The sequence below is a fragment of the Pseudorca crassidens genome, chromosome 15, assembly GCF_039906515.1.
Source record: "Pseudorca crassidens isolate mPseCra1 chromosome 15, mPseCra1.hap1, whole genome shotgun sequence".
NCBI classification, from domain to species: Eukaryota; Metazoa; Chordata; class Mammalia; order Artiodactyla; family Delphinidae; genus Pseudorca; species Pseudorca crassidens.
This window is the reverse complement of record NC_090310.1, coordinates 89,152,220-89,165,456: the sequence shown is the minus strand read 5'-3', so window position 1 is coordinate 89,165,456 and position 13,237 is coordinate 89,152,220. Positions and strand designations below refer to the sequence as shown.

Below are 13,237 nucleotides of genomic sequence, written 5' to 3'. Positions count from 1 at the left end.
TAAAGAAGATGTGATACTTATGTACAATGGAATATTACTCAGCCATGAAATCAATGAAATAAGGCCAGTTGCAACAACTCGGGTGTACTTGGGTACGATCATTCTAAGTGACATAAGTCAAACAGAAAAAAGAGACTTATCCTCAGGTATCAGTTACAGGTGGAGTATCAAAATGGCTATACACGAACTACGCGCCAAGAGACACAGAATGACACATTTGGAAAATATACCTATGACTGCTAGGGTGCACAGGTCGGCTGAGGTGAGGCATAAACCAGGAGTTTAAAATGAGCACAGATACCGTTCCATAGACCAAACAGGCAATCAACAAGGCTTACTCTCAAGCTCAAAGGACTAGACTCAGCACACCCTACACACGGGACCCGGACCCGGACCCGGACCCTGACCCTGACCCTAACCCTAACCCTAACCCTACCCTAACCCTAACCACCCTAACCCTACCCTAACCCTACCCTAACCCTAACCCTACCCTACCCTACCCTAACCCTAACCCTACCCTAACCCTACCCTAACCTTACCCTAACCCTAACCCTACCCTAACCCTAACCCTACCCTAACCCTAACCCTACCCTAACCCTAACCCTACCCTAACCACCCTAACCCTAACCCTACCCTAACCCTACCCTAACCCTAACCCTACCCTAACCCTACCCTAACCCTACCCTAACCCTAACCCTACCCTAACCCTACCCTAACCTTACCCTAACCCTAACCCTACCCTAACCCTAACCCTAACCCTACCCAACCCTACCCTAACCCTACCCTAACCCTAACCACCCTAACCCTAACCCTACCCTAACCCTAACCCTACCCTAACCCTAACCCTACCCTAACCACCCTAACCCTAACCCTACCCTGACCCTAACCACCCTAACCCTAACCCTACCCTAACCACCCTAACCCTAACCCCAACTTACAGGTGGCATCTAAACATGGATACAAATGAACAAACTTACAAAACACAAACAGCGACACACATTCAGAAAACACAACTGTGGCTACGAAAGGGGTGGGCGGAGGGATAGACCAGGAGGCTGACATTAGCATACATACCCTTCATGGACAATATAGGTAATCGACAAGGACCTAGTGTAGAGCACACAGAACTCAACACGTTGAAATCTCCGGAAGAGAATACGTAAGACTGCTAAGAATATGGAAAAAAATATGTAGATGTTTCTCTTTGTGTGAATCAAGTGGATGTACACCAGAAAGCGACACAGCATTGTAAATCAGCTATAATCCACTATAGAAAAATGATAAATTACAAAGAGAGAGAGAGAGAGAGAAATTCTTAGTAAATTCTTTCAGCAGCGGTGACCCAACCTGGAGTCACATGATGTAGACCCAGAGCTGGCTAGGGCCCTAAGGCTGGACACTCCTGGCGCTGAGAGACACCTGGCGAGGATGTGCCAGGAAATGGAGCCCCACTGCAGTCGTACTGCCTGGTCCCCACTCCATGGGCCCCGTATCTCCAGGTGCAGGGGAGCCAACCTACAGCTAGCCTAACCCTCTAACCCTGAACCTCTAACCTAGATCCTTTAACTCTGATCCCTCAAAACCTCATCCTCTTAATGGACCTTCTAATACTGTCCCTAAGCCTCTAGCCCTGACCCTGACCCTATCTTCTCACCCTGAGCACTGAGCCTGAATTTTTTTAATGAAATGTACACGTCTTTTATTTTTTTATTATTTATGACTGCGTTGGGTCTGCATTGCTGCACGTACGCTTTCTCTAGTTGCAGCGAGCGGGGGCTGCTCTTCGTTGCGGTGCGCAGGCTTTCATCGCAGTGGCTTCTCTCGTTGCGGAGCATGGCCTCCAGGCGCGCGGACTTCAGTAGTCGCAGCATGCAGGCTTAGTAGTTGTGACACGTGGGCCCTGGAGCACGCAGGCTTCAGTAGTTGCGGCGCGTGGGCTCAGCAGTTGTGGCTTGTGGGCTCTAGAGCGCAGGCTCAGTAGTTGTGGCGCACGGGCTTAGTTGCTCCGTGGCACGTGGGATCTTCCCGGCCCAGGGTTCGAACCCGTGTCCCCTGCATTGGCAGGTGGATCCTCAACCACTGCGCCACCAGGGAAGTCCCTGAGCCTGAATTTCAATCCTTAATCCTGACCCTCTAACTCTGAACCATACACTACTCCCTAACCCTAACCTCTGACCTGACCATGATCCTACACCACCTTTAACCCTTAACTATAGGCTCGTATCAGAACAGACTAAAAGTTGAACCCTACTCCAATCCCTTGAAGTCGCATGAAGAAGCATCAGATACACTCATGCGTCACCTGTTCCCTACCTCCCATCTCCTTTCCCCACACCTAAGACCACCTTGCTTCCTTATCCCGTAAGCATCTCAAGCCCCTTGCCTCTGGGGAGGTGGATTTGATATCATCACTTGGCTGCCTTGCAACCTCGGCATCTAAGCATTTGGCTTGCTGCATGACAAAGAAGCCTGGTTCCAAACACCGTGAGTCCCTAAGCCTTAAGGCAGGGAAGCTTCTATAAAACACAGCCTGCTGAAATAACTCCCAGAGACAGTTAGGATTAACCATGTGACAAAGTCCAGAAAACAAGGGCTCTGTGCTCGCAGTGGGAAGACAACCGTCCCTGCGGAGCCCGCCACATGCCTCCCACCACTCACTCAGGGCTACTGACTGCAGCGGCCTCCTGGCTTTGCTCTCACCACCCCAAACTGTGCTCTAATGTGCTTACAGAAAAACGGCCTGTTGAAGTAAAAGCAGCATGGGCTGTCTGTAATATACTCTGCCACCAGAAAGGGCACCCTCACCCAACCGTGCTGGTGCCCTGATCTCAGACTTCCAGCCTCCAGAACTGTGAGAAATACACTTTTATTGTTCATAAGCCAACTAAAATACCCAATTGGTGTTTTGTTATAGCAGCCCAGATGGATTAAAACAATCAGCAACGGTGTTTAGGAAAAACTGGAATTTTCAATGAAAAAGAAAAAAAAAAGCTCATTTACAATAGCACCTCAATACTTTTAAGTCTGGACCACGACCCTCTGACCCTGACACTAAATCCTGACCCTGGCCCTGGCCTGACCCCAACGCCGACCCTGAACCCTCATCCTCACCCCCTGCTGCCCCACAAGATATGATGCCATTACCCAATATCTTTTATTTAACATTTTGACGATATGGGGGAATCGTGCCAGGACACTAACCAGACTCTCTCCAGACGCCTATGCTCTCATGTAGCCAGACTCCGTCTATTCCAACTTCCTGTGTTTAATCACATATCACGCCTCCCCTAGGTGTGCTAGAATGGTACAGACTTCAGCAATAATGCAAACGGTGAAAGAAAGCACAGGATTCTAATTTTTTTTTTTTTTTTTTTTTTTTTTGCGGTACGCGGGCCTCTCACCGTTGTGGCCTCTCCCGTTGCGGAGCACAGGCTCCGGACGCGCAGGCTCAGCGGCCATGGCTCATGGGCCCAGCCGCTCCGCGGCACGTGGGATCTTCCCGGACCGGGGCACGAACCCGCGTCCCCTGCATCGGCAGGCGGACTCTCAACCACTGCGCCACCAGGGAAGCCCTGATTCTAATTTTTTAAAGTTTATTTTAAAACATTTTTGGAAAAAAAATGTAGCCAAGAATTTTAATTCCACACAGGAAACAGAAGCAATGCCAAGAAGGCTGAAGTGTCGTAACTACCTTTATTGGTATCTTTTGCATATCAGTTCATTAAAGCCTTTGTTTCATATTTCTTGCATTAATCCCCTGAAAGTTCCAGATGGGCAAAAATATTTTTAAATACACAGCTGATTTCTAGATTATATACTTAATATTTATAAGTTTGTTATTTGTTTTGCACATGTCTATTGCTGTACTACTTTCAAGACGAAAGTCACATATAAAAATACAGACTAATCAAAACATAAAAGTCAGCCATTGTCTAGAATGCGGTTTACAATATAGAGCTTGCAGACAACACAGACTATATATATAATTCATCTGTCTGAAAACAGAAAGCAGTGTCTCAGACTGACTCCGGAGAAAGGTGCTGACACACAGGGAAACTCACTGATGATTCTCCTTTACGTTTATTAGATAGATCAATACCAAATTATTTCACATATATTATATTCAATATCTATATATATATATATATCTTGTAACCAAATTCCGGTTTAAAAGTCACAAACCAACATGTAAATACAAAACGTTAGGAAAGGTTTAACATATATGGGGAAAACATGTCTTACACCTCGTAAAGACTGTTTACAATCTAGCATAAAGGCAAATGTGGTTGGAAAAAAAGGAAATCCATATACAATTACAGAAAAAAATTTAGTCAAGCCACCTAATATAAAATATTTCAGATATCATGTCCAAAAATGTCCACGTGTTGCAGAGGTCTCTACAAATCAATTAGAATGACGTCAACAAGATCTGCAAACCGAAGTCTTAGCAAGTAAACGTGACTCATGCTTTTCTCTCTGAGACAACGAGGCTTGACGTTCAGTTAAAGGCAGGTAAACACGACTATGAAGAAACCCTTCTTTACAACAGCTTAACGGTACCCATTTAGGGCAATATACCCGCTTTCCCAGCTATGTGTGCACGCAGTGTTCTGTGATAAAATGACTCAGTTACTTTAAAAAAGCATAAATGGCAAAACAAAATAACCAGAACTCCGCGAAGCTGGTAAAACCACAAAGACACTGAAATCCAGCAACACCTGAGAGGCTGAGAGATAAAATGAATCATAAAATCTGGATGACTCTGATTTGGGGTTTAACTTTGGTTAAAACTGAAAAGTCTGAAAAGAACCAATGTTTTGGAAGAAGCAGTGTCACTTGTAAACATCCTGCCACCTAACTAAAAGGACGGCCTCTTCTTCTAGACCCACGACTTAATAAGACAGGAAGCTCTCAACACACAGCGCTGGAGAAGATGGATTCCACAAGTCAAACTTGAGTGAAACTGTTCTAATGCAATGTACCAAACACGCGTTTGTTCTTAGGAAAAATTACAAAACTAACAAATATTTTTCTCCAGAATTATAAAAGATAAAATCTATGAATCAGTACTGTTATGTGATTACAGAACAATAGCCAACTGAAAAAAAAAACAAAACACCAACCCACAGGCCGTCTACACCGTCCCCAATCCATTTCCTGCAGCCAGTACTTCCCACCTGCTCTGAGGACTGAGCCTTAGACACCGTTGACTGTATTTAAAGTTGAGTCAACAGTACTCTCTGTCTCTGGGGCAAAAGTAATGCAGCTCATTACTTACACACAACACTTGTTTCATTCTTCAGGACTTTCTTTGACGGGATTACTCAATGTTGGTTACTTTAAAGGTAACAAAAGGTGTCAGAAAAAAGTGCCTTGGAATTCTTTTGCAATTCCACAAAGACACCTGGCAATCTGATACGTTCATTCCTCTCCCCATCACAATTTTTGTTTTTTAAAATTACAATTGACAACTCACGTAAGATGTAATTAATTTACTTAAAATAAGAGAGGGCTTTTCAATCAAGTATCCACGTTCCAAATAACTAAAAGATTGTTACATCTTTTAAATTAATCTTTTAATAAATCTTTAATTACTCGGTGCCAGTAATTAGAGGTTGATACCGTAAAATTCAAACTTGCACATAGGCGTGTCCCACTCAGAAAAGATTTCATACACTTAGCAACTTGTGCTTTTTGTCTCACCTTTTATAAGAAACACAGGTTAATTTCAACTTCAGTTTTCCTTTCTGATGCAGACACGTGTACCTTGTGTAAGAAACGGTCTCCAGGCCACCTCCACGTGTAGACCTCAGCATTTCCTGAGAGTGTGAAGTCAACCCCTCCTCCAGGAGACTCTCGCCCTTTTGAGACATTCCCCCTTGCACCTTATGTTTGTCAGACTGTGTTTACAGAAACCAGATGACTGGATGAAAACTCTACAGGACAGTCAAGGACAGACGAGAAGACGAGATGCAGAGCGGGAGCCCCTTCCTCCTCCAGTGCACCTGCTGCGGGCAGCCCTCCAGGAAGGCTTGGCCTCCTCCCCTGGACCACAGACTTACTTTTCTCTGTAATAAAGCAGGTAGTACTTCAGGGGATCTGGCAGAGGGAGACTCAGGACCTTCTCACGCAGGAAGTTCACCGGGGGCTCGGGCTTGGTGTCCGGCGGGGTTGTCACCTCTTCTTCTTGCCGCTCGTCTTCCAGGTCTCCGCAGCTGGTGTCATCAGAGGGGTTGGAGATCCGACTGGCAAACACCTCTTTGTCCAAAAAGACAATCGTTTCCATTCGGCGGCGGCGAACTCTCCTCCGTTTAAACCTGGGAGTGTTCTTCAGTCCGTCCCCGTTTTTGTTCACAGCCTCCTGGTGGATGACCTTCTTAATGGTGCCCCGGATGGCAATGCGCGCCAGGTCCTGGAGGCTGCGAACCGCCAGGGGTGCTGTGCAGACAGCAAGACCGTCAGCCTCACCCTCGTGACACCACGAGGTCTAGGCACCCGAGAAAATTCTAACCACAGTTTCATGTGCTGGCCTATTTACAGACACATTACAAGAACAGGACAGTGCAGCTAACACACCACTGTAAAGCAACTATACCCCAATGAAGATGTCAAAAAAAAAAGAACAGGACAGTGCAGCTAACACACCATTGTAAAGCAACTATACCCCAATGAAGATGTTAAAAAAAAAAAAAGAACAGGACAGTGCAGCTAACACACCATTGTAAAGCAACTATACCCCAATGAAGATGTCAAAAAAAAAAGAACAGGACAGTGCAGCTAACACACCACTGTAAAGCAACTATACCCCAATGAAGATGTTAAAAAAAAAAGAACAGGACAGTGCAGCTAACACACCACTGTAAAGCAACTATACCCCAATGAAGATGTCAAAAAAAAAAGAACAGGACAGTGCAGCTAACACACCACTGTAAAGCAACTATACCCCAATGAAGATGTTAAAAAAAAAAAAAGAACAGGACAGTGCAGCTAACACACCACTGTAAAGCAACTATACCCCAATGAAGATGTTAAAAAAAAAAAGAACAGGACAGTGCAGCTAACACACCACTGTAAAGCAACTATACCCCAATGAAGATGTTAAAAAAAAAAGAACAGGACAGTGCTGTAGGCAAGTGTTAACTATACTCTAATTTGCATTCATATGGTATTTTTCAAAAGATATTTTCAAAGGCACTGACCTTTAAATCAGATAAGAAAAGGAAGCAGTACTGCTTGGCTAATCAATGGAAGAATAAGAACCAGGGTTACAGCGTTTGGTTCTTTGACAACCGGCTTCATTTCCCTATTTGCCGTGTTCAGTGATGCACTGTCTCATCCAGTAGAAATACAGTGACCACATGGCTCTACAATTCTTTTATCTGCTTTAATATTTTCACAGTATTTCAGAAATTTAAGAATTTGTTCCTTTTTTATTAAAGTAGAGAAAAAGCAGTTCCAAAACATTTTTAAGGACAAAAGTCCCAAAGCACATCGAGGAAAACTACACTCTGGTAATGGAAGCTCAAGTTGGGCAAATGTGTGGGCAACACACACACGGCAACACGAGGGCTCTTCCGGGGGAAGAGGATCACTAGGGGCCACGTGCTTACATGCATGACACTGGAAGTCAGCACCACTTCTTACCCCCCGAACCTAACTTCTCCAAAAAGTAACAACGCAAACTATCCGGAGGGCTCCTCTGCTGCCCACACCTCTGACCAGAATCACAGAGGCCCGAGCAGAACCTGCTCAGCGCCCAATGCCCTGGAGGCGCCCCCGGCTCGCAGCACCCTCCTCCCCTTTGTCAGGACACTGCACTCGCCCGGCCCTCACACTCCGCCACGCCGAGCAGGAGGTGGTGGCAGCACTCCTCCCCCGCCACTCCAGTTGCTGTTGCCCCCTTCTCAGACCTCCCAAGGGCCAGCTCTGGCCTCTCCAGCTCACCCCGAGGTGCCGTCGGTGGGGGCCGCCTCATCCCCTGGCCTCCTCCTCTTCCACCCAGCCCGGCGAGCTCCTCTCCGCTTATCCTATTAGTCCTTGGTTTGACATCCATCCCGTGGCTTCAAATAACACAGGGCAGCCAAAGGCTCCCCAGGTTCTAACCCAGTCCTGCTGGGGTCAGGGCCTCCTGCAGACCCGCCTCCATAACATGCCAGCCACCTCAGGCCCACCTCCTTCCTCAGACAGGCCCTACACGCCTCCTGAGCCCCTGCCACTGGAGCCCCGTGTCTTAGCTTCAGTCTTTATCTCTTGCCCAGAAAATCCCAGCGGCCTCCTGACCAGCTCAGCCTGCAGTCTGGTCACTCACCCGTCCATCCGAGAGCTGACCCCATCCCCTGTGCAGCACACGACCACATCCTCACGGCCTCCGTGCGCACTGCCCTCATCGACGTGACTCTACTCGTCTAAGAACCTCTGGTCCGGGAGACAAGATCACAAGTTCCCTTCAGGAGCCCTAAATAGCATCGACATTGTTCATTGTGCCACGTCTGCTTTGAAGCCTCAAAACCCACATCTCGGGGTACCCTCCACGTCTTCATGATTCTTACCCAGGCATGATCAAGACACTTGTCGTAGATCCCACCTGTGACCTCACCTCCTGAAACTCTGCAGGGGCTCTTGGAAGGCCGTGCCCTCCCCACCCACGGGCAGTGCCTGCCTACCCATTCCGGTGGGATTTTCAGGGAGCACACATTTGACGAATTCACCCTCCCCTGACCACCAGGGAATCCAGAATACAGAGGTGCCACATCTTCTATTTAGAGTTTTTGGGGGGGGGGTTGTTTTTTATTTTTGGCTGCGTTGGCTCTTTGTTGCTGCGCGCGGGCTTTCTCTAGTTGCGGCGAGCAGGGGCTACTCTTCATTGCAGTGCTCAGGCTTCTCATCGCGGTGGCTTCTCTTATTACAGAGCACGGGCTCTAGGTGCGCGGGCTTCAGTAGTTGTGGCACATGGGCTCCGTAGTTGTGGCTCGAGGGCTCTAGAGCGCAGGCTCAGCAGTTGTGGCGCACGGGCTTAGTTGCTCTGCGGCATGTGGGATCTTCCCGGGCCAGGGCTCGAACCTGTGTCCCCTGCACTGGCAGGTGGATTCTTAACCACTGTGTCACCAGGGAAGTCCCCACATCTTCTATTTAAAACATGGGACGGACTCTACCACCTACATGATAAACTCGGGTCTAACCCACCTGCCCACCTCACGTTCCCACGATCCCCACTCTGGCGAGCTCCTCTCCGCTTACGCCTATTAGTCCTTGGTTTGACATCCATCCCGTGGCTTCAAATAACACAGGGCAGCCAAACGCTGCTAACCCTAACCCTGACCCTGACCCTGACCCTGACCCTAACCCGGACGTCCCCGGCATACGTGCCCCGCACACCAGCGACGTCCAGCTCACGGCCAGTGTGCCTCTGCTCACGCTCCTCTTCCCTTCTCTTTCTTTCTAGGGGTTCCTTTTCATCCCTGAATAGCAAGCACAAACATCCTAAAATAACCCGAAATAGGCTAAACGTAGACTATAATTTTTTGAGTGACTTTTTAAACATCACGTGTAAAACTTTAAAGGCTTCAATGGGTGGAAAAGTGTTCTTTAACATTAAAAGGTTTCTTATGCATTTTATTTCTCTTCAAATTCTAACGACAGTGAAAAGATCTAAACAGTAAGCAAGAATCTTCATACTCACGTAACTGGACAAGTCTTGATTCTCCTGACTCCGACTGGCAGGGCTGGACGAGTGGAGCAAAAGACACAGCCAGAATCTTTTTGGTTTCCCAGGCGGAAGGACCCGTCCGAGTTATCTTAGTCAACTATCCCAGAGACAAAACGAGAAGATTCAAAAGGTCGGACTACTGGGAGTGCCGATTTAAATATAATCATTCCTATACACAACCTGAAAAAACACAGACACTAAAAATGAAAAACCTTGGCAGTACGGGCCTGCAATGTGCCCATAATGCGATGTGACAAGAATTACACGCAACTTAATGATCTTCTCGCAAATACACGCAAGCTTCTAGCACAGAAAATGCATCTAACAGGGACAGAAGTTAACGGGGGACAAGGGGGCAATCAGAGAAGGAGTGTGGGGACTCTGATGAGACAACCTTCTTGGACTCTACAGAAAAAGTCCATGTGGCGGGGGAAACGTAAGGAGATGGGGCGATTCTCAAGTACAAGTCGTTAGAGACCCTCACAACCAGCTGCGATGCTTCAGCCTAGACGGGGTCCTGGGCTGTGGTTTCTGGAGGGTGGGAACTGGAAAGAGACCGTCTCGCCGCCACTGAACAGCAGCGGGAACCTCTCGAAGGCAAATGGCCTGATTGCTTCAACAAATAAATTGCAAGAGAGAAGGAAAACTTGGAGATTAACAACACCAAAGAGGTAATCCACCAAGTGCAGGACACAGCCCTAAACGGGGTCCCATTCAAGTAAGCTGTTCAGCCTGGTTTTGAGACAATCAGGAAAACCTGAATGCTAGCTGGACGCTTCAAGATATTAAGGAATTACTATTAACTTTTTTAGGCTGATAACGGTTTTGTTATGAAGTTTAAAAACACAGAGCCCTTACCTTTTACAGATACAAACCGAAATATTGAAGAATATTTTCTTTCTTTTTTTTTTTTATTAAGGACGTTCACTACAGTCTTTACATAACAGTAAATAACAATAAAAACGACATACAACCTAATGTCTGATTATAGGAGCCAGATAATTAACTGGTCAATGGTTCAGCCGGCTACCACATAAGCACTAAAAAACGATGATGTGGAATATTAAGTAACTTAAAATCATATTCACAAACTCTGTTAAGTAAAACACCTTAGTGTACAATAACCTTTTTGAAAGGCTACAGACTAAGAGGAGAGGGCTACAAGAATCGCACGCTAACAGTCATTAGGGACTGTGAAGAGTTTTTCTTAATGTTCACATCTTCTGGATTTTCTAAAATAAATAATTACTTTTCAAACAAAATGAATTGAATGCTAATATTTTAAAACTGAAGAAAATTTCACCAAAGCGCACAGCCTCCTAACATTTGTCATTTCTGTTTTTCCTAGTTGTTTGGGACGGATAGGTTGCTCACTTATTGCAAGCTGTTTTCCCAATGAAACACAGTATCTGAAACATACAGAAACATGCGTAGCCAAGTAGACCTGGACAAGATTCCCACTCAGCAAGGGGTTCTGTACAGTACCCGCCACCATGGAATTTAACAATTAGACGAGCTACCAAAATAGAATTACTCTAATATTTTTTTTATGTGTACTGTAATTCCAATACTAGAAAAAGCATAAAAGAATAGCTAAGGGGGGGCGGGGGGAGGAGGGGGAGAGGACAGAAAAGACGAGGAGGGAGGAGAGAGAGGGCGGCAGGTCAGCCTTGCAGTGCAGGCTCTGGGATGCCCGCCTGAGTCAGGACCTGCCCCGCCTTGGCTGCCTCTACGGCCTGTCTCCTCCTCAGTGAAATGGAGGGCATTGTTACAAGAGTTACGAAGGAAAGTGCACGTCAGATCCCCGGAACCGACGCTGGCAGGCAGCTAAGTGTGCAAAACCGTGGGTTACGTGGGGACCTGACCTTCTCTTCCAGCGGCATGACCAGGACGCCCCCGACTTTGAGGAGGCTCTTCATGTACCCCTCGTGCTGCTTCTGCACGCCTGCCCCGCAGTACACCCGGTCATACTGAGAGCAGCCTGGAGAGATCTCCAGGCAATTGCCGGTGACGAAGGAGGGCTCGCAGAAGTCAAACCTGAAGCAAACAATGTTTTCCACAACTAAATATATCACATTAGAACAAGCCTACATAGTAAATCTACACTAAACACGGGTATGTTTTCATTGCACAATCCCACAGCAACATAGCAAAATCAGAGGCAGAAGCTGGACACCAGACTTCAGGAAGAATTACGCTAGTAATAAGCAGAACCCTAGAAATTCCAAACCAAATATTGTGAAAGTCAATATCATAGGCGCAATCCGAGCTTAAATCACCCAAGCTCCAAGCATCACTACTGGCTATTTTTATTATCTTATTTTATTATCTTCTATCTTTATTATCTTATTCAAGATCTACTAACCGAGTAAAAAGAGGGAAAATTATATTTGGTTTTTCTAAAAATTTTAATCCCTAAAATAAGAACTTTAACGCTTTGTTTTAAAATGCAAGAGCCAGCTACATGGCGCCATTTAAAGACAAATGTGGGGCTTCCCTGGGGGTCCAGTGGTTAAGATTCCGCGCTCCCAACACAGGGGACCCAGGTTCGAGCCCTGGTCAGGGAACTAAGGTCCCACATGCTGCAACTAAGCCCATGCACCACAACTAGAGAAGCCCGCACGCCGCAACTAGAAAGCCTGCACAGCCAAAATAAATAAATAAATTTAAAATTAAAAAAATAAAGACAAATGCAACAATTCCATTTTGCAAACAAGTAGGCGATAAAATGTTGTCTCTACTGGAAACACGAAAATTGGGAAAAATGAACATTCTATTTGTTCTCTTATATTGGTGAGAAATTACCTTCAGGTATCATAATTAAAAAACTTGGGCTGCCCTGGTGGCGCAGTGGTTAAGAATCCATCTGCCAATGCAGGGGACACGGGTTCGAGCCCTGGTCTGGGAAGATCTCACATGCCGTGGAACAACTAAGCCCGTGCACCACAACTACTGAGCCTGCGCTCTAAAGCCCGTACGCCACAACTACTGAGCCAGCGTGTCATAACTTCTGAGCCCACGTGCCACACCTTCTGAAGCCGTGCGCCTAGAGCCCGTGCTCCACAAGAGAAGCCACCACAGTGAGAAGCCCGCACACCGCAACGAAGAGTAGCCCCTGCTCACCACAACTAGAGAAAGCCTGTGCACAGCAACGAAGACCCAAGGCAGCCATAAATAAATAAATTTGTAAAGAAAATAAAAATTAATAAATAAATAAAAAACGTAAGGCCCTTAAAAACACAAAATATTTTAAGAATAATTAGAACAGATACACACATATCCCTGACTCTCCTGCCACAGTTTAATCATGTTTCCTGGAACACGAACAGTAATAAACTGATTTCTTTCCATTTAATCCAAAGTTTAAGTTATAACTGACACCCAGAACCACAGACAGATTTGATCTTACTTGTCGAAGCTGTCACTTGTCCTGATGAAAAAGTCCAGCTTCTGCTTCGCATACTCTGTCACATCTGAATGGAGTTCCACCCCGTGGTTCACACCAAAAGGACCTAAAAGGTTTCAGGATAA

At 46.3% G+C, this 13,237-nt stretch overlaps 1 protein-coding gene across 13 annotated transcripts in view; it reads right to left on the bottom strand.

The window, feature by feature from the left end:
• Positions 1–3,676: 3,676 nt before the first annotated feature.
• Positions 3,677–13,237, bottom strand: part of PCMTD2 (protein-L-isoaspartate (D-aspartate) O-methyltransferase domain containing 2) — a 30,057-nt gene continuing 20,496 nt past the window's right edge. For 7 of the 13 annotated variants that reach the window (XM_067708835.1, XM_067708841.1, XM_067708840.1 and 4 more), the window contains 4 exons: positions 13,116–13,218; positions 11,572–11,743; positions 9,680–9,803; positions 3,677–6,438 (listed from right to left, as the gene is read on the bottom strand). In XM_067708835.1, the coding sequence (XP_067564936.1) occupies positions 6,059–6,438; positions 9,680–9,803; positions 11,572–11,743; positions 13,116–13,218 (779 nt within the window). In that variant the 3' untranslated portion in view covers positions 3,677–6,058. Of the gene's footprint in view, positions 6,439–7,370; positions 9,459–9,679; positions 9,804–11,571; positions 11,744–13,115; positions 13,219–13,237 lie in introns of those variants that run through there. The other 6 variants (XR_010935545.1, XR_010935546.1, XM_067708842.1 and 3 more) reach the window with 6 other exon arrangements.